At 38.2% G+C, this 21731-nt stretch overlaps 1 protein-coding gene across 3 annotated transcripts in view; it reads left to right on the top strand.

The window, feature by feature from the left end:
• The window catches only part of LOC132155901 (uncharacterized), a 33990-nt gene that overhangs the window by 2801 nt on the left and 9458 nt on the right, over positions 1-21731 (top strand). For all 3 annotated transcript variants that reach the window (XM_059564848.1, XM_059564704.1, XM_059564781.1), the window contains exons 3-10: positions 2068-2415; positions 2513-2869; positions 10334-10435; positions 11487-11822; positions 14968-15312; positions 16189-16524; positions 21460-21546; positions 21636-21728. In XM_059564848.1, the coding sequence (XP_059420831.1) occupies positions 2068-2415; positions 2513-2869; positions 10334-10435; positions 11487-11822; positions 14968-15312; positions 16189-16524; positions 21460-21546; positions 21636-21728 (2004 nt within the window). The remainder of the gene's footprint in view (positions 1-2067; positions 2416-2512; positions 2870-10333; positions 10436-11486; positions 11823-14967; positions 15313-16188; positions 16525-21459; positions 21547-21635; positions 21729-21731) is intronic.

The raw sequence follows: 21731 nt of genomic DNA, 5'->3' as shown, positions 1-21731 counted from the left end.
TTATTAACACAAAGTTGCTGCAGCCAGAGAAAAGCTAACATTCGAAAGTCAATGGTCAAGAGCCCAACAAAAGCTAAACACTAATCCCCTTAATGATAAGTGTGTGTGTGTATATATATATATATATATATTTTTTTTTTTATTATTATTATTTTATTTTTATAAATCATCATCTGATCCTCTGTAAACTCCCAATAAGATCTGTACTGTAAATGTATTTCGCTCTGCGCTGTCCAGTGTATCATGCAGATTTTTCCACCCAGATTTTACAACCGCACAACTAAATCAAATGTGTGGCGGGGCAGAAGTACAGTAGACTTTGAGGTAATGAAGGTGCAAACGTTCCCTGTCCATGTACACTACCGTTTAAAAGATTGGGATCAGTAAGAGTTTTCATATTTTTTAATTTTAAACAAAATGCTATATCCACTGAGTTATTCTCTCACGTTTTCTCCCTTTTTTTCAAACCGCGGAAAACGCCAATCCCCTTTCTTTGTAGAATGCGATATATCTACTCAATAAATCACAGCGCACCATTCCACACACTCTAGACAGTAATGGTGGCACTCTGAATACAACTGACATCCTAGTTTTCCTCATCTACTTTGTATGCACTTTTGGTAGCTAGTTGAATGTAAGGGAAATTTTGGAATTTCTGTGGTTTAATGTGATTTTGTTGTTCATGTATGTTCATGATGAAATTTTCTTCAAAAAAAATCAAAAATCTGGTTGAAAATCTAAATCTGGTTTTCTATCAGCTGTGACATATTAATCTGCATGTTTTTTATATTTTATCCAAGGGCATTTTTATAACCTTTAAGGCCCGGACACACCAAGCCGACTTCAAAGAACTAGTGGCGACGAAAGCTGACGGTATTGTCACCTCGCATCAGACCAAAATACTGCATTCGAACACACCGCACAAACTACAGCTGACAGGAAACTAACGCATGCGTTCTGCGCCACCGATGTGAGCCCAACGAGAGCCGATGAGTGGAACGCACCAAACAAACTAGCCAAAGCATCACTGGCCATTGGCCCAACTGTCAGCTTGGAGTGTCCCAGCCTTTATAGAGGGCATTTTCCACTCACCTCATTAATACTTTCATTTCAAATTATTATATTTGATCTATAAATTCAATTATAATTATGTGATTATCTATACGTTATCAAATTAAATCATTTACATTGAAAAATACAACTGCATTAAATAATATTATGAGATTATTTAAAATATTTTTTAATATTTGAATATACAAACAAGAAATGATGGTGGAGATTATACTTTTCAACGAAGTTAAAACGCCAGTATAGGTGCCAGCATTTAATGAGTGAGTCATTGAGTCATTCATCCAATCTATTAGTTCAAAAGGCAGATTCATCAGATGTTTATGCATGGGCTAATGAAACATAAGTAGCTATATCCACTATTCGCCACTTACTCTAAATGTAATAAAATTTGAATTATACTTGCGTTTTGGTGTTTACATCATTGTTATTGGTTACTGATGTTTTATTTATGTTACTTGTCTGGCGTTAATGGAGCACTAATGTCGAGCCCTGGAGTCTATGTGCCGGGGCCCAGCTCCAGCCCAATTTAAAACCTGGCTGCCACAAAGAAAACTATTTCGTCCTCAGGATCCATATTTTTATGAATGGTGTGAAATATAATTCTTACGTCAGAGTTTGTAAAAATCGTAGTAAATTTGTATCATCTGTGACTGCCTCCGTACGATTTTCAGATAAACTCATCGTGATGTGCGAGGCCGTACGAAGTTCTGACTATCAGAATCGCACAGTGTACGCCCAACTTTAGGCTGCACGTCCACAAAAGTGTTTTTTCGCCAGCTGAAAACATCCGGCGCTCTGCTGAAAATGCCCAGCTATGAGCGCTTGAGAGTGCAGTGGGGTTTTTTTTTGTTTGTTTGTTTTTTAGATGCTATGGTTCATCTCCAGGAAAAGGTGAAATATGTTATAAAATGACAAAAAAAATGTGATTATCGATTTTGACTACAAAACAAGCTGTATTTCACTTTTCTCTTTCTTTGTGGAAAACATTGTTTTCAGGGTTGACTGTGCGTGGTCCGTCTGCTCCTCTGGTGGCTCCTCTGGGATCTTCAGTGGTTTTGCTCTGTTATGTTGATAAACCTTTACCAGTGGAGGATCTGGAGGTGGAATGGAGAAGACCAGACTCTGAGACTTTAGTTCATCTGTATCAGGATGGTAAGAGTCAAACAGAAGTCCAGCAGGAGGATTATCAGAACAGAGCTAATTTCTTTACTGAGGAGTTTCAACATGGAAACTTCTCCCTCCGTTTGGACGATCTGAGAGCTGAAGATGAGGGACGATACACATGTACAGTTCACAGTCAGCAAGAGTCTGGTGAGACTGTGGTTCAAATAAACGTTGATGTTGGTGAGTTTTGACCACATGAGTTCCTTTCTTCATTTTCACTATGGTTTTACAGAAACTAATATAATTTATGGTGTGATATACCTGTTTTTTCTTTCAGAGCGTTTGCTAGTATCAGGATCAAGTCGCTCTATATCTGCGTATGTTGGTGAAGACGTCACTCTGAACTGCTCTATAGACTCTAACATCACACTTCAAGACATTGAACAGGTTTTATGGAAAAAAACAGATGAAGATGAAGATATTATAGTTCTGCTCTTCCAAGACCAAGTGGTTTTACCAGAGGCAACAGATGAGCGATACAAAGACAGAGTTGAGTTCTTCACTGCTGAAATCCCCAAATTAAACTTCTCTCTCAGACTGAAGAGCGTCAGAACTGAGGATAAAGGAGTTTACATGTGTGAGGTGTTTGCTGGAGGACTTTCAGCCAATACAACTGTAGAACTGGAGCGACTGGGTGAGGAACAGATAAATGATGCACTTGTCATAATTTGTGAAACATACATTTTATTGGCTGCAGGGTCATGCCATGTACAATCAACTAAATTTAGCAAAAAAAGTTGGCAGCATTATTATTTTATTTTTACACAAATATTGGTAGGTCTGTTGCCTTCAGCAATTTTTGCATTATATGCCAATAGTGAACAATTATGATACTCAACTCAAATTGTGAAACTCGTGTAAATAAATTCAGTGCACACAGACTGAAGTAGATTAAGTCTTTGGTTCTTTTAATTGTGATGATTTTGTCTCACATTTAACAAAAACCCTTTCAACAAATTAGTATATGGTGACATGCCAATCAGCTAATCCAGGGGTTCCCAAACTTTATCATGACAAGGCCCCCATAATACCACTAAGTTCTGGCCAAGGCCCCCCTTTTGCATGATGTGTTATTGAACCCATCGACAATACCTACTACGGCAAATGTAAATAAATAAACAAATTAAACATCTGGGTGAACATCCATTGACATTTATTAGTGTTGTAATAACAACATTTGTATGTCAGATCATCATATATGGTAATTTCAATATCTTCAAATCTGGAACAGTAATTTCAACATTCAACATTGTATCTGTGTGTGTCAGTCAGTGAATGGAAAAAGAAAGATCTTAAAGAGTGTGTGTGTGTGTGTGTGTGTGTGTGTGTGTGTGTGTGTGTGTGTGTGTGTGCGTGTGTGCGTGTGCGTGTGTGTGTGTGTGTGTGTGTGTGTCAATGGGAGTGCTTGGCCTGGTTGCAACATTCAACACTGAGAGAGAGAGAGGATATTAATGGGACGGATGGGCCTGGTGGCTTCTACATAGTTTGTCCAGCCTGGGCTTTATGTCTGTCAGTGCAACACGCATGTCACTCTCCACATTTAGACGTGCTCTGTGTTTTGTTTTAAGTACTTTTAAAGTTGAAAAACCAGACTCACACAAATAAGTGGTTGCAAAAGGAAGAAGGAATTTCAGAGCACTCTCAGCTAGGATTGGAAAGTCATTTCTTACATACATCCAGTAGTTAGAGAGAGATAGAGTCTCAAATTTCATTTTTAAATCCCATGAAGAAGTCATCTCAATCAGCTCCTCTTGTGATTTTAAGTCCAGACAAGAGCCTACATCAGGGGCAAATGGGTTCCTTACCCAGTTTAGATGGGTGCTGTCAATGTCAGGGAAATATTCTCTGAAATATCCCTGGAGGTGCTCCAGGTGTGATTGTATCAGTGAAGAAATGGTGTTCAACTCACCACCAGATGACAGCAGCTCTTGGTGTAAAAGTGGGAACATTTCTGTAATTCCCTCCTTGAGCTTGTTTGACCACAGCATAATCTTCAGGGAAAAAGCACGCACTTTGTCTTGCATATGCACTATGTATGTGTCACGCCCTTGCATGCTTTGGTTAAGCACATTCAGATGACAAAAGATGTCAGCCATATATGCAAGTTTGAGAATCCAGGCTTCATTTGTAAAACGGTCAGCCAGCTGATGTTTCTCAGACAAGAGAAACTCTGCAACCTCCCTCCGCAACTCATACACACGGTTCAAAACTGCCCCTCGTGAAAGCCAGCGTACGTTTGAGTGAAGAAGCAATCCATCAAAACGGGCTCCCATTTCTTTACACAGAATAGCAAAAAGTCTGTGTTTCAAGGGGCGTGCTTTAATGAAGTTTACTACGTGCATTACGTCCTGTAGTACCTGGTTAAGCTCATCATCCAACCGTTTAGCCACCAGTGCTTCTCGATGGAGCATACAGTGCGTGAACGCTGCATTCGGGGCCTTCTGTTTGATGAGAGCTGTCACCCCACTGTTCTTCCCAGTCATAGCCGCGGCCCCGTCAGAACACACACCCACGCAACGAGACCAGTCAAGTCCATTTGAATTAATATATTCGTTCAGCACTTGAAAAATCTCTTTCCCGGTGGTTCTACTTTCAAGTTCTTTACAAAACAGTATTTCCTCAACGAACATTTCTTGGGAAATGAATCTTATGTACACAAGCAACTCGGCAGCGTTTGCCACATCTGTACATTCATCTAGCTGCAGCGCAAAATATTCGCTAGCTCTCACCTGGTCCAACAGTTGAGCAGACACATCCTCAGCCATGTCTCCAATACGTCTGCTCACAGTGTTATCAGAGAGTGGTACAGCGTTAATTTTCTTGGCAGCATCCTCACCCAGTAGCTCTTTAACAATGTCTTTAGTAGCTGGTAGTATCAAATCCTCACCAATTGTGTGCGGCTTCTTAGCTCGCGCAATGTGAAAGGAAGCCAAAAACGATGCCCTCAATGCTCTCTCAGGGACAGTAGCTTGCCGCACGAATGTTGCTGACTGCCTGGTCAAATGTTCTTGCTTTCTTTTAAAAAAAAGTCAATTGGTTTTTCGGCCTCTGCTGGATGCTTCTGGTTCAGGTGACGTTGAAGTTTTGATGGTTTTAAGCATTCGTTGGAGAGTATCTCGAAGCAGAGAACGCATTTGGGGCACTCGTGTCCATTCTTGTGTGTGACGCAGGTAAATCCATACTTAATGTATGCTGCCTCATACCTACGAGTCTTAATTGGCCAGAAGTTCATTTTCTGATTTTTTTTATCTGAGGTTTCGATTGCTAGCTCGTCAGGTTTTTTCCTTTTTAAAAATCTATCCATTTTGATAGAGGTTTGACAGAGTTAGCCAGCTAACTAAATAAATAGCTGAATAGCTGAGCACTGGCGGTTGTTACCAAGGCTACACTGACAGATTACGTGTACCAGCCAATCAGAAAGATTAGCATTAAAAGTTTAATGTTCAGATATCGACAAATTATTAGAATGCTATTTCATAACAATACTCATAATAATAATAAATATTTTTTTAATATTTGTAAAATATTTATATAAATTTTTTTTTTTTTTTTTGCTTTTTTCTTCCAACTTGCTGCGGCCCCCCTGGCGCCACATGGCGGCCCCCCAGGGGGCCGCGGCCCCCACTTTGAAAACCACTGAGCTAATCAACTCAAAACACCTGCAAAGGTTTCATGAGCCTTCAAAATGGTCTCTCAGTTTGGTTCACTAGGCTACACAATCATGGGGAAGACTTCTGATCTGACAGTTGTCCAGAAGACAATCATTGACACCCTTCAACTGGAGGGTAACCCACAAACATTCATTACCAAAGAAGCTGTCTGTTCACAGAGTGCTGTATCCAAGCATGTTAACAGAAGAAAGTTGAGTGGAAGGAAAAAGTGTGGAAGAAAAAGATGCACAAACAACCGAGAGAACCGCAGCCTTATGAGGATTGTCAAGCAAAATTGATTCAAGAATATGAGTGAACTTCACAAGGAATGGACTGAGGCTGGGGTCAAGGCATCAAGAGCCACCACACACAGACGTGTCAATGAATTTGCTGAACCACAGACAACGTCAGAGGTGTCCTACCTTGGCTAAGGGGAAGAAGAACTGGACTGTTGCCCAGTGGTCCAAAGTCCTCTTTTCAGATGAGAGCAAGTTTTGTATTTCATTTAGAAACCATGGTCCTAGAGTCTGGAGGAAGGGTGGCGAAGCTCATAGCCCAAGTTGCTTGAAGTCCAGTGTTAAGTTTCCACAGTCTGTGATGATTTGGGGTAGTGTTGTCACGATACTAGAATTTCTGACTTCGATACGATACCTTGAAAAATATTGATATTCGATACCATTTTCGAGACCACAGAAAAAAAAACTGCCACAATATTAAGTTTTTTATTTTTTTTATTTAAAGATAAATAACAAGTCATATATATATATATATATATATGTTTTTAAAATGGCACAGCTTTTTAAATACCTAAAAGTAACATCAGTCAGTCAAGCATTATAATATGATATCTAGATAATCAAGTATTATTTAATGATAGAACTATAGTAATTATAATTAAAACTTGGTAACCATGTATGAATGCATAGACATTTTAACTGAATTTAGGACTGATGGTGGTGCTTTGTTGATCAGTCAGTGTTTCTGTAAAAAACTAACAATAATACTGTTAAGATGGTGATGATGATGATAATAATAATAATACGAATTCTACTAATAAGAACAGTAATTGATTTATGAATATTAATCAGGTTGACTGCGTTCGATCAAATTGATTTGCTCAGTAGGTGAGCACCAGCCAATGAGATTGCTGTCTGCGCATTAGTTCTGCCCACTATTAAGGAACTACAACAAAGAATATCGTTTAGCACGTACATGTAGCGCGTCAATTGTGCATGCATCTAAGACCCTCTCTCTCTCTCTCTCACTTTGCACGTGTGAGAGAAAGCGACAGCGAGTCGTGCACCTTCACACTAGAGCTCAGCTCACGGTACGTCAAACATAGGTGCACTGCGCGTCCATTGAGAACTGTTTTGTTCTTTATCAACCAAAGCTGGTCGCGGGGGTGCCGCATTTGCCATCTCTCTATTCACTTTAGCTGTTTAACCAGAGCGAATGAGACGAGACAAGCACTGCGGTCACGTGTGATGTTTGTCAAAGAGACTTTGGAGAGAACTGAGCGTGACAGCTCGGCTAGTATCGGTGTATTGATACATAAGAGAAATTAGTATTGGTACCGTTCAGATATTTTGGTATTGATGCTTATCGAAATATTGATATTTTTGACAACACTAATTTGGGGTGCAGTATCATCTGCTGGTGTTGGTCCATTGTGTTTTTTAAAACCAAATTTTCTGCACCCGTTTACCAAGAAATTTTGGAGCACTTCATGCTTCCTCTGACCAGCTTTTTGAAGATGCTGATTTCATTTTCCAGCAGGATTTGGCACCTGCCCACACTGCCAAAAGCACCAAAAGTTGGATAAATGACCATGTTGTTGGTGTGCTTGACTGGCCAGCAAACTGACCAGACCTGAACCCCTTAGAGAATCTATGGGCTATTGAAAGTGAAAGTCGTGACATTTTGCCAAGTATGGTAACCCATACACTGAATTGGTGCTCTGCATTTAACCGATCCAAGTGCACACACACAGCAGTGAGAAGTGAACACACCATGAACACACACCCGGAGCAGTGAACACACACACCGTGAACACACACCTGGAGCAGTGAACACACACACCGTGAACACACACCCAGAGCAGTGAACACACACACCGTGAACACACACCCGGAGCAGTGTACACACACACCGTGAACACACACCCGGAGCAGTGAACACACACACCATGAACACACACCCGGAGCAGTGAACACACACACCGTGAACACACACCCGGTGCAGTGAACACACACCCGGAGCAGTGAACACACACCCGGAGCAGTGAACACACACACCGTGAACACACACCCGGAGCAGTGAACACACACCCGGAGCAGTGAACACACACACCGTGAACACACACCCGGAGCAGTGGGCAGCTGTATATCCGGTGCCCGGGGAGCAACTTAATTTTTAAGAGTGAAGTTGTGGAATATTAATTTAATCTCATCGGTCTATTCATAAGATTTTATGTTTGAATCAGTTTTAAGGAAATTTGGAAGAAGAGATTTTGTTAATTTTAAGTGCTTCTAAAGATACCAAGAGATTAAAATAGGAGTGTTGTATCTACTTGTTTGAAGCAAGTTTGGTGCATCATTGGGAAGTGTGGTTGGGCTCCCCACACATTGTATTCACATCAATAAACCCACATTTGCCTCACCTGGGTTCTATAAGAATTTCCTCTTGTTATAAAATGTGAAGCATTGTGCTAGATCAAGTAGTATCCATTGCTAAGGCAGATATTTACCAGAATCATTGACAGTACCTCAAACGTTGGAACATTTAAGGGCTTTCATGCTCGAAATAGTTAGCCCTTGGTCATTTTAAACGACACGTGTCAAACTCAGCTCCTGGAGAGCCACTGTCCTGCAGAGTTTAGCTCCAACCAACCCCAACACTCCTGACTGGAAGTTTCCAGCACTTCTCAAGACTTGGGATCAGGTGTTTTTAAGTCTGTTTAATAAGAGTTTAAGCTAGACTTTGCAGGACAGTGTCTCTCCAGGAGCTGAGTTAGCATAACACCTGTTTTCTGAACTCTGAGTAAATAGAATCATTGGTATTGCATACATTATACCTGTGGTTCCCAGCCACGATCCTGGGGGCCTATAGTTGAGTTGACATGGAATGACTGCAATTATAATTGTAATTCTCTCTTATTTGTAAAGCACATTTCACAGTACATACTTTTCCAAAACATCTTAAAGTAAAAGTACCTTACAACACCTAGTTAAAGGCAGGGTAGGTAAAAAAATGTATAAAAAACTTTTTTTCCAAATTTGTTTAAACTTTATTTATATATCAATACATAATTAAAATGTAAGTACTCTGAAAAAGAAAGTATAAAAATCGAGTGACTGTAGACCTCTCACGACTGTTTTAAAGACAGCTCATTATTTCCATTCACTCCACCCCCTCCCTTCTGGGCTCCTTCCAAAGCCTCTACTACGGCTCGCTAAGTAATGTTATGTTAGCTATATTACGCAGCTACGTGTGCTAATGACACATGCTTCATGAAAAAAATATGTATGATCAAAATACAAAAAGAAAGATTTACCTGTCCAGCAGAAATAAAGCCATCACGGAGTCACTTTTCAGCCCCTTGAGTTCCCTCAGTTCTCGCCATCGCTGGAAAGCCACGCCGATATTAACTCGCGTTTTATTTCTTTATTTATCCAAAGACTTTTTGTTCATTGCCTTTTCTTGTACTGTTACTGTCTTCCTTTTTTTGCCTGGTTTGCCTTCACTAACTGCATAGGCTGGTACTGTGAATTTTGCTTGCTGTTTCTCTGCCATTGTTTTGGTATTCCTAGGATCCGTGCCTCTTGAATTCCTCAAATCAAACGTGCGCGCGCAAGTGGGCAGGTCATGTGTGGCAAAAGTGTGGTTGCCATGGTTGCGAGAGAGTGACAGTCGCCTAAGCCAATCCTATGTTTCGTCCCGAAATGGAAATAATGAGCTGTGTTTAATACAGATTAAACGGTCTAGAGTCACTCGATTTTTATATTCTTTTTATCAGAGTACTTACATTTTAATTATGCATTGATATATATAGAACGTTTTAACAAATTTGGAAGAAAGTTGTTTATACATGTATTACCTACCCTGCCTTTAATTAATTGAAAAGCCTATATTTCAATCCTTCTTTTCCTTTCATTCATTTCCATACTTATATGAAAAAGAGAGAGAAATCTTTTAACAATAATTACTGATCGAGGATATCAAGTTTTCATTATTGCTTAGACATTCATTTTAACAAGGAAAAAAAAAGTTGTGGCATGTTATTTCCTGAAGCATAATGTGGCGAAAGAGCAAATGGATAATCTATAGGTTTATTAGACATTCACAAAACATCACAAAATGAGTAGAAATGGTATTTCAAGGACAATATACTGGGAATGTTACACATTACTGTTTCTCTGTGTTTAGTAACTGATGTGTGTGTTTGACAGGTTTCTCTGTTTTACACATCGTGGTGTTGATTCTCTGTATTTCTGCATCTGGATCTGCTCTTCTGCTCTGCTGCCTGATCTACTGCAGATCACTGCATAAAGGTATGTGTAAAACTGGAAAATATTCCTATCAACTGTACATCAATGGTTCTCAACTGCAGGATTAGGACTCAATGACTAGAACAACAACAACTATAGTAGTAATAATAATAAAACCTAATTGTGCACAGTAAAATAAATAAGACAGTTTAAAAGTTTATAAGCCTGTTTGTCCAATCAAACTCTACAGTATTCTGGCCTAAATACATATTTCACTTTGTAATATGTCTTATAAAACAGTTTGGTGTTTTAGGTTGGTAAATGACACCTACTGGTACAAAAATGAAATAGTTTTTCGGATTCAGAAATGTAGAAGTTTCTCTTTAGTCCTGTAGTTAGTGAAGTCTGTGGTGGTGAGGGAGCAATATATTGGAGGGGACAGATAGGGAAAAGGTTGAGATGCCTACAGTAGATTAGGATTGGAATAAACATGTAAGTCTGTCAGATGTGTTCAGGCTTTGAAATGGTGATGATTGCTGTGTTATATAAACTATAGGACATGTTGTGGGTGTGAGTATAATGTCCATCATATACATGTTCTCCTGTTCTAACTTGTCTTGAGACTCATTACTCAATGTTGTATTGGAAATTTATCAGCAGTAAAAAACCGAAGCAATTGTTGAAGCAACTTTAGTGAGGGTGACAGAAAGGTGTGTGTGTGTTAATTTATATGTGTGCAAATGTATATATATGCAAATGTCACTAATTCTTGGCAAAATAAAGCTTTATATTACCATTAATCTGGACTTGGTTTAAGAAAACAATCACTCCACTTATTTAAGCGGTTTTCCCACACTGCTTGTGCTCAGCTGGTTGGTAAACTGGTCTCCTATAGCTTGACTTGGCAAAAAGTGTTCAAAACCCATCTAAAATCAATCCATTTACCAGGCTGAGAGACCAGCTTAGACTGTTTTTGTTTTCCTGCAGGAAATTAAACACGTTCATTGCCCTTTCCAGTACACAGTCTGAATAGTCAAACAATTATAAAACATATGAAACCATTGTTACATGTCCAACTAAAAAGGTGTCATGCAAACATGTTTTTATTTTTCAGGTTTTTTTGGCCAGCAAACGTATAACCATCAATTTAATCTGGGATCTTCAGTGGTTTTGCCCTGTCATGTTGATGAATGCTTATTAAAGAATAATCTGAAAGTTGAGTGGAGAAGAAAGGACACTGAGACCTTAGTTCATCTGTATCAGGACGGAGAGAGTCAAGCGCAGCAGGATTATCAGAACAGAGCTCATTTCTTCACTGATCAGATTCAGCAGGGAAACTTCTCCCTCGGGCTGGACAAACTGAGAGCTGAAGATGCTGGAGAATACATATGTAGAGTTTACAGTGACCTTTCTACAGTGACCAGGACAGCAGAGACAAGTTTGGAACCACGTAAGTCAATAAATAAAAGATAAAAACAAACACAAACTACTGAACTGCTGCACAGCACATAACTATAGGGATTCACCAATCTTGATTTCACATAGCTGATTCTGACTGCAGATTTCTTTTTGCAGATTCCGATAACAATTGGCCTTTTTTTTTTAAGCAAGAGACAAGAACGAATCAAAATATAAGTACATCACAATGTTTATTTGCTATATTTCAGGCAGATCTGTAGCCATTAAAAATTAGAGGCAACCACTGCTTTTTAATCACAATCCAGACTAAGTGCATGTAGTATAAGCAGTTTTTTATTTAAGTTAAACAAAAACAGAATAGTCTGAATTTAGCTTTATGAAATTATGCTACATAAAACACATCTGCATGAAATGAAAACAGCAGAAGCTCTGAATGAAGCACAGATTGACTCTCTGACAGCAGGTGGCGCTCATGAAGCAGCAGATACAGTCTTTTCTTGGTTACTACTTTAAAACAAAACAGTGATGCTCTTATAAATACTACTATGCATTACACAGAGGCAAGCTGAAAAGAAAATACCATCTAAGCTGCTCTGAAGACAGTCAGTCCCCCTCCATATATCCAGCACAGTTTGTTTTTCCTGACCATTTATTCTTACAATTACGAAACTGTGTAGGAAGAGTTACCAGTAATTTGACAGCTTCTGTTATTGGGTCATTTGTCTATAACATGGTCAACAGTGCTAGAGCAGACTTTTATGAGACAACATATATCTGCCCTCTGATATCCATCTCTTTGACTTCTCTGATAGGCCTCTTTTACACAAACTCATCGCCTGGTTCCTGTTTTACAGTCTATTCTTCTGACAAACTGAACATGTTAAAGATGATCCTTTACATTCACACCACCTGTCACTCACATGAGATCACAGCAACAGCAAATAACAACAATCCAACGAACCAATCAATCCCAGATGGACTAAATCAAGTCCTGCTCTACATTTCTTTTTCTCATTCAAGAAGTCGTTTCACTTGGCTCACAAAAAGAAAGAAAAGACATAGATCTGGATGCAGTTTCTGCTTATCCAAATCTTGTCCAGATCTTTGTCATTTCTTTCCTTTTATGATGTATATCTGAAACAGTGAAACAGCTTTTTTAGTGAGAAGAAAAAATGTAGAGCAGGACTTGATTTAGTCCATCTGGAACTGATTGGTTCGTTGGATTGTTGTCATTTGCTGTTGCTGTGATCTCATGTGAGAGACAGGTGGTGTTAAGTATCATAGTTAATATCTTACTTGTTCAACTTGTCAGCATATACAATGATATACCAGGCAAAGATTTTGTGTTCAAGAGGCCCAACAGAGAGGTCAAGAGATGGACATCAGAGGGCAGATATTTGTCTGTCAAATAAACTCTGGTTTGTCATTGTTGGACATGTGATAAACAGATTGCACAAACGCAGAGGCTGCCAGTGTCAAGGATCTGGAAGGAGGACATAATTGCAGTGTGAGTAACAGGTTTATTGACAGAACAGACCGATACAAGAGGGTTGTGAAGTGCACACGTGATAACGCAACAGGAACACAGTAAACAGAAACAGCTCAGACATCAACTGACAGAATACTATAGCAGCAGAGGGGGAGGCAAGATCAGGCTGATGGAGAAGACCACACAAGACACCATAGATACTCATGACCGCCGACTCTGAAACAGACCAAGTGCCAGGCAGGTAGAACCAGTGGCAGGACTCACAGGAACAGGTCAAGACAGGAACTCTTAACACAAAGAGATAAGACAGGACAAATCTCCACAGGAACCCAACTACTCCAAAGCAAGCAAGGGGATAAGAAGCAAAAACAAACAAAAGAACTAATTAGAGGTTGTGAAGTTAGTTCAAATATCTGATAATATAAAAAGTATAGAGAGACTAAAAAATGTACACTCGAGTCCTGTTTAAAGCTTTATCTGTTTTTGCAGAAATAACTTGCTGAGCAGGTTAGCCACGGAGCATAAGTTACTATGGACTTCAAGCAGCTGATAGAATGGCAATGGTTTCAGGAAGTGAAGTGTTAACTGGCTTAACCAAAAAAACACAAAAATCACTAAGAAACCAATAAAGAGGATGCTGCAATGCAAGGGGCACCAGACTCAGTCCTGTTTACCTCTGACCCTAATCAAACACAGCTGAACAAACTAATCAAGCTCTAACTAGTCACACTAGAAACTTCCCAGCAGATGTGTCCAGGCAAGCTGGAGTTGAACACCGGCCCTCCAGGACAGAGTTTGGGGACCCCTGTCGTATAATGGACCATTTCATCATTTGACAAAGTATAAAAATAAAATGTCATTTAAAAAAGCAAGAGAATGATTGATTTTGGCATTAAATGATACACAGATACAATTACAATGCCAAATACCATAAAACATAACATTACTTTGGCACACCAGCTATTCTCCTGTAGAATACACTTACATTACAGTGTGATGAAGCAGCAGTTAAAGTCCCACACAAGCAGTAGAATAACAGAACGCTGTTATATAGCAGCTGCTGCTTAAAGTCTGTAATTATAGTGATGAAAACCATTAAATGCCAAGCTATGGCCACAGAACTGGGTTCATATTTTAATTGATGAATTGGATATTACGGATAGATTTTTATGACAATTTGGTTAGGGAATCTAGATATTTGTTTCTTTCAGAAACAAACATCATGTATCGTTTGCTAAATTGGAAGAAGATCATTCTGTTGTGCTTTGTGATTATGAAACATTATGAAAACATGAAGGGAAGGTTTTAATGATCAACTATCTGTTACAGGTGTGATATTTTTGGAGTTTTGTACAGTTTTTAAATGTAGCAAAAAAAGAAAAGAAAAAAGAAAACATTGAGAATGAGTGAGAATAGAGTGCTGTAGAGACATACTGTGAATCTGAGAGCATATCAGAAACACACAGTGTGCTCAGAGAGACAGAGAGAGAGAGAGAGAGAGAGAGAGAGAGAGAGAGAGTAATCGTCATCACCAGCAATGTAAAGTCTTCACAACATTACACTGGACAATTTATATATATATATATATATATATATATATATACATACATACATACATGTATTTATCTGTTTGTTTGTTTGTTTGTGGTTTTTTCACATTAGAAACATTGTGTGTGTTCCTGTACAGGATTCAAGGTGAAAGGTTCCTCTGGTAATAAGACGGTTCCTCTTGGAGGTTCAGTGGTTTTGTCCTGTCAGGTTGACAGAAGTTTGTTAGAGAAACGTCTGAAGGTGGAGTGGAGAAGAGCAGACTCAGAGACTCTGGTTCATCTGTATGAAGACGGAGAGAGTCGAGCGAATAAACAGCACAAAGATTATCATCACAGAGCTCGTTTCTCTAAGAAGAAGATTAAAGATGGAAACTTCTCCCTCCGTCTGGACAAACTGAGAACAGAAGATGCTGGAAAGTACACATGTACAGTTTACAGTGAGGAGGACCGTGTGCATTCAGCCGACGCAGAGATTGAGATGGGTAAGTGAAATAACTGGAGCTGCTGTTTTACACCTGGTCAATATATGATTTAATTTAGTGGTTTAGTTACAATATAAACATTGCTTTTCCAGATTTTACAAATAATATTATGATCATTTTAGTTACTTCAGTCATAAATATAATAGTCTGATGCTACGCACCACTGGACTGGTCTTATATTAATCATTCAGTTTGAAAGTGCACCAGATACAGGACTGATAAACACTTCTCTGGAGACTTTATCAGCTCTTCTGTGAGTGTGTGGAGCTGCAGATGTGAGTGTGTTTGATGAAGATTTCATACACACTTAAACGTAGATGTTAAGTTATCAGATAGTCACCACTGATGAGCTGTTACTAAATATAATGCAGAAACTTAGATTTTCTGGAAAGCTGATTTGCAACAATTGCATCGTGAAAAACACTATACAAAATAAACTTGAATTAAATTGAATTCAAAAATATTTTTATTTACAGATATTGCCAAAAAAAGTGTCAAACTACAATAATAGATTATTGCGGAATGAAAAAAAAAAGACCTTGGCAGAATAGTCTCCACAAAAGATTGTGCTGAAAACAGGACTGTACAGAAAATACATGCAGACTGGTTCACATACAGTAAATTATTATTCAGTTCTACTCTAATATCTAACTAACTGCTATAAAGTCCCTCAAATAATGATTCGCATTACAATAAATAAATAAATAAACAATAAAATAATAATAACAAGAGGAGAAAACTAACAATACATATCTTCTATGTGCTTAATTAATGTTTGATCAAATGAGGAGAGTTTATACACAAAACTCAAATCCTCACTGTTCATTTGTCTCAACAGGTATTTCACATTAATCTTATTTATGTATTACTTTTAAGGGTTTGCTGTTCAATGTTCTCGTCACACACTCGTTCCTCTGGGATCTTCAGTGGTTTTACCCTCTTATAGTGATGGACCTTTACCAGTGGAGGGTCTGAAAGTGAAATGGAGAAGAGGAAACACTACTGTTCATCTGTATCAGGACGGAGAGAGTCAAGCGCAGGAGGATTATCAGGACAGAGCCCGTTTCTTCACTGATGAGTTTCAGAGTGGAAACTTCTCCCTCCGTCTGGACAATCTGAGAGCTGAAGATGAGGGAGAATACACATGTACAGTTTACAGGGGTCGGAGATCTGTGTTTACAGCCAAGACAAATTTGGTACCAAGACTACTAGGTGAGTGAACAGATAAAAAAGTCCTAATCTTGTAGTCTTTATCAACAGGTTAATTGAATTGTTTAGTTCTATATGCTCTATCTTTGTTTCCAGTAAACATACTGAAGAGAGTTTTATTCATCGTACTGTGATTAGTGAGTGGAGCTTGTGAAGCATTAATATTACCATCTCACAACACTTCTGTTTTACACAAATTAAACACTTCGATGACTTTTATAACATTGAAGCAATCGGCCAAATGATGTTCACACAGCAGGTGAAAAACACCCATAGACTAAACACTGGAGGGAACTTTGTGACAATATCTCTGTATCAGACTGTTGTAGAGAGTTATTTCACTCAGTTTAACAAACAGCCAATAAACATTGACACTTTAACTTCCTGGCCATGCCCTAGCAACCACTTACATCACCCTAGAAACCAGTCTTTGGATCAGAACATTGTAGAGATGTGTGGATGGACTCTTTGGACACACCCTGTCAAGCACTCTTTAAATATCACCCTGGCAACAATCTAGCCACACCCTAGCAACCATTTAGACCACCCTAGCAACTATATTGTAAACTGGACATATCTCTGAACCTGAATAACTTTGAGTCATGGGGGTGGGCTTGTTTGATCCAGTCAGTCAGTCTTTATCTTCCTGGCCACTCTTCATCATGCTAACAATGAGAATATTAATAATAGCATGTTGCTAGGTTAGTAATTGTCTTGTGTAGAGTTTTTCCACAGCAAGCAGCACTCACATTTTCTTCAAATGTACATAACTGGTTACTGTATAAATTATTTTGCAACACTGAACAGGCTGTACATTCACTAGATATAAACCTAATTAACCCAGCCTTAAGCCCAGTCCAAACCATGTCTCAGTATCAGTGAATGTGAATCTCATAAGAGTTCTGCAGAACATTATGTACAGTGTCATACGTGAGAGTTAAACCCTTATGTGCTGTTCACTCCACAGACCCCAGACAGTGAAATGTGATTTAGCATAATAATGTAATTTGTATAAAATATATTTATTAAGTCTATAAACTTTACACACTGTGTACTTAACTCCCAACAGTAAGCCCTGGCAGTAGGGCTGCTCCGATCACGATCGGCCGATCGTTAATGCGCATCTAGTCAGTAAAGCCGGTTCTCTAATCAGCGGTAAATCCCCTCAGGTGCGTGATTTCACATAGAGCAGCTGTTACTACACAGAGCCATTGTTAACTGAGAAGATGCGCAAATCCACTTCATTTTCAGTGTTTATTTGCACATCTTCTCAATTAACAATGGCTCTGTGTAGTAACAGCTGCTCTATGTGAAATCACGCACCTGAGGGGATTTACCGCTGATTAGAGCCCTACCTGGCAGTGTAGGTAAAATACATAAATAAATAACTAAAATAATAAGAATACAATACACTACAATATAATACAAGAATTAACATAAAAAATCAATAAAAAAGTTGTGTGAGTGTGTATCAATCAAAAGTTTTTGAACAGTAAGATTTTTTGTTTTTAAAGAAGTCTCTTCTGTTCACCAAGCCTGCATTTATTTGATCCAGAATACAACAAAAGCAGTAATATTATGAAATATTATTCTAATGTAAAACAGCTGTTTTCTGTGTGAATCTTTGTTAAAGTGTAATGTATTTCTGTGATGTGCAGCTGTATTTTCAGCAGAGGTGGGTAGTAACGAGTTACATTTACTTCGTTACATTTACTTGAGTAAGTTTTTGGGGTAACTAATACTTTTCAGAGTATATTTGAAGATGGGTACTTGTATCTTAAGTATTTTAATTTCTTACAAAAAAAATAAATTAATGCTTTTATTCAGCAAGGATGTGTTAAATGGACAAAAAGTGATAGCAAAGATTTAATTTGTTAGAAAATATTTCTGTTTTGAATAAATGTTCTTCTTTTTAATGTTTTATTCATCAAAGAATCAAAGAAAAAAGTATCAAAGGTTCCAAAAAAAAATATGAAGCAGCAGAACAGTTTCAGCTCTGATAATAAATCATCATATTTTCATGATTTCTTAAGATCATGTGACACTGAATACTGGAGTAATGATGCTGAAAATACAGCTGCACATCACAGAAATAAATTACACTTTAAAATATATTAAAATAGGAAACCAATGTCAGAAATTGCAATAATATTTCACAATATTGCTGTTTTTTCTGAATTTTTGACCAAATAAATAAAGTCTTGATGAGCATAAGAGACTTCATGAAAAGCATTACAGATCTTACTGATCCCAAACTTTTGAACAGCAGAATATATACTTTCTTATACTACGGGGGCCAATGAATGCTTGAATCTGATTGGCTGACGAAAGTTCTGAGGTGTTAATTATTTTCTGGGAAAAGCACGGGAAACGTAGTTCCAGGCAGCTCTCCTGACCGCATTACAGTTCCATATCACTTCGCATAGTAAACAGTAATAACAGAAATTACAGGACTAACAAAAACAACAACATGACAGACGATTTTCAGAAAGTACACATGACATTTGTCACTAGTGATGTTTTAACAGCGCTGTTTAGAGACGCTGCAGCAGAAGAGTGTGTAGGGACGCACAGAGGTACGTTAGCCTTAATCACACAAGCTCTCTCTCCCTCTCGCTCTTTCTCTCTCTCTTTCTAATAACTTAACTAATATCTGCATTAGAATGCTATCAATGGCTCATGCCTTCATTACCAGCTTTAAAATTACGTCGTGAAACCGACAAAAGAGGCGTTGGATGAGATGCGGAAGAAATAGTCCTACTCACAATAGCGATTTAGTACAAAAACTAGACGAATCCCTTTAAATATATCATCTGATCGATGTCTTGAGGTGCGGTAACCCTAGTATAAGTGGAATAATTGACCCGGCTTCGCGTCGTGACCGCATCACCACCTCAGGTGTGCATTATTTTTCTAATAATTCAACGGCCCATCGTCAATTATTCCTTACTTATCAACTCCAACAGACAACAATTGTTCCCCAATTTGATGTATATGATCCATTGCTTTAGATATACACATGTTGTGGTCAATTTGTTTCTTCATATCTTGATATTGTGTCATTTAATATCTTTTATTAACTGTTTTTTCTTTTTCCTTTTTTCTTCTTCTTTTTTAGCATATTGATCAATAGTGTTGTGTAACCATTTTAATGATCTTCCTTATTTTCCAAAAGCTCGATTTAAAGAGTACATAACATAGATATTCGAATACATTGCATGATATTTGATATCCGTTCGAATTAGATTTTTCTCAAAAGTGACAATCCTAATAAGAACAGCAGAGGTCTGATAAAGTAAGGCGTTATAATAAAGGAAACAAAATGAATAATGAATAAAATAATGAATCACAAATCCTCCATGCTATCCATCTGAACAATACAGTCCCACCCCCGTCCCACTCCATCACCATGGGGCATGAATCTCCAGGCATTATTACACAGTTTACAAAATAAAATATTGATGCCTTAAACCATGTCTTTTAAATTATTGCTAATGCGCTCTTTGGCCAGATCCATGCACCCCGAAAAATCTCACATCCTTTTTAACCTCCTTTTTAGTCAAAGTCACTTCTCATTACATCCAGTGTGTGAGTCTAGATCCTGGCTAGTGTTTGTGCAGATGTGCTCAGACTGGGGTTTACTGCTAGCTACACTGCTAGCATCCAATTCAACATCCTGGTCCTACACTGGGGATGAGTCCGAGTTCTGCTTAACTCTGCCCTTTTCTGACGGCATTTGAATCCTTAGTTCACCCCCAAGACAAATTAAAATCCTGTCCTTGAATAATAGAGTATAGTAGACAGGATCTTAACTGAATAATGATGAATGGCCTTCAATAATGAACGCGATATGGTGTAGCTTGTGAGTGATCTACAGCTCTGTCTATTAAATGGCATCTGAAAGCAGGTGATGGAGATTTACCACTAATCACTGAACTGGCCTTACAGACGACCTGCGCATGACAATCACATGTGATATATCACCCAGCCCTACACATGATTACAGTCGAACCTGAATATGATGTTATGTGAGTGAATAAGTGTGTGTGTGTGTGCATTAATTCTCCATCATGGAATGTGTTGTGGTGTCACTCCATCATTTCTGTGTGTGTTTTTCTTTGTAGCTGACTTTCATTTGACAAATTTTTACAAATTATGTAGCAGAAGCAATTTTTTATAGTCTCCCGTTGGTTTCTAAGGTTGATTTTTGGAGGGTGTGTGTGCATGTGAGTGCAAGCGTTCTGCATTATTATGAATCTGTGAAAGGGCTGACACTTCATTTCTGTGTATCGTGTTCTGCTTGTTTTGCATGTAGTGATTTATTTGACAATTTAAAAAGAAAAAGTATCTATTTTATTGTTTTCCCATTCATTTAAATGTGGGGTCTCCAGTAACATGCAAGCAGATATAATTTCAATTTATTATTATTATTGTATTTTTTGCAGAGCTAGTAAGTGTTGACCAAGTCATGAAGTTTCATGTCATTTAAATGAAGGAAACTTTTTTATTTTTTTTATTTTAGCAAACATCTTTTGGGTCTAAAATGACCCTGAACAGTTTATGAGTGTTAAGACATCTAATATAAAGTGGGACGGTCACACTTTGGTTTGGGGACCAATTCTCATTATTAACTATTAACAACAACTTTTGCCTCAATAAACTGCTAATTTGCTGCTTATTAATAGTTAGTAAGGTAGTTAGTTATGTTTAGGTATTGGGCAGGATTAAGAGATTTAAAATATGCAGAATAAGACTCTAATATATGTTTTATAAGCACTAATAAACAGCCACTATGCTAGTAATAAGCTTGTTAATAATCAACTAATTAGCAGTGAGAACTGGTCCCTAAACGAAAGTGTTATCAGTGGGATGAATATTTAATAAACTCATAATTTCCCATGTGACTGAATGTGAGTTCTCTGTGTTTTCTATCTCTAGATCCAGTCTTTCGTCTCCACATGTCTCTAGTCTTCTGTCCAAATCTTCTGATGTTTCTAGCTTTCGTTCTCTGGGGTGTTTCTGAAGGTCAGTGATTCAATCAATGCATTATAATGTGTCAGTAAAATAAGAGTTTTCTGTTAGTGCAGATATATTATTCTGATTTTGTTTTTCAGGATCTGTGAGTGAGACGGTGTGTTGTTGTGCTCTTTATTTTCTGAGACCTCTCCTGTTGCTCTGGGCAGCTCTGTATATTAATACGTTTACAGGTA

Source organism: Carassius carassius, chromosome 1, assembly GCF_963082965.1.
Source record: "Carassius carassius chromosome 1, fCarCar2.1, whole genome shotgun sequence".
NCBI classification, from domain to species: domain Eukaryota; kingdom Metazoa; phylum Chordata; class Actinopteri; order Cypriniformes; family Cyprinidae; genus Carassius; species Carassius carassius.
Note: the sequence above shows the minus strand (reverse complement) of the source record. Positions and strands in the feature narration are given on the sequence as shown.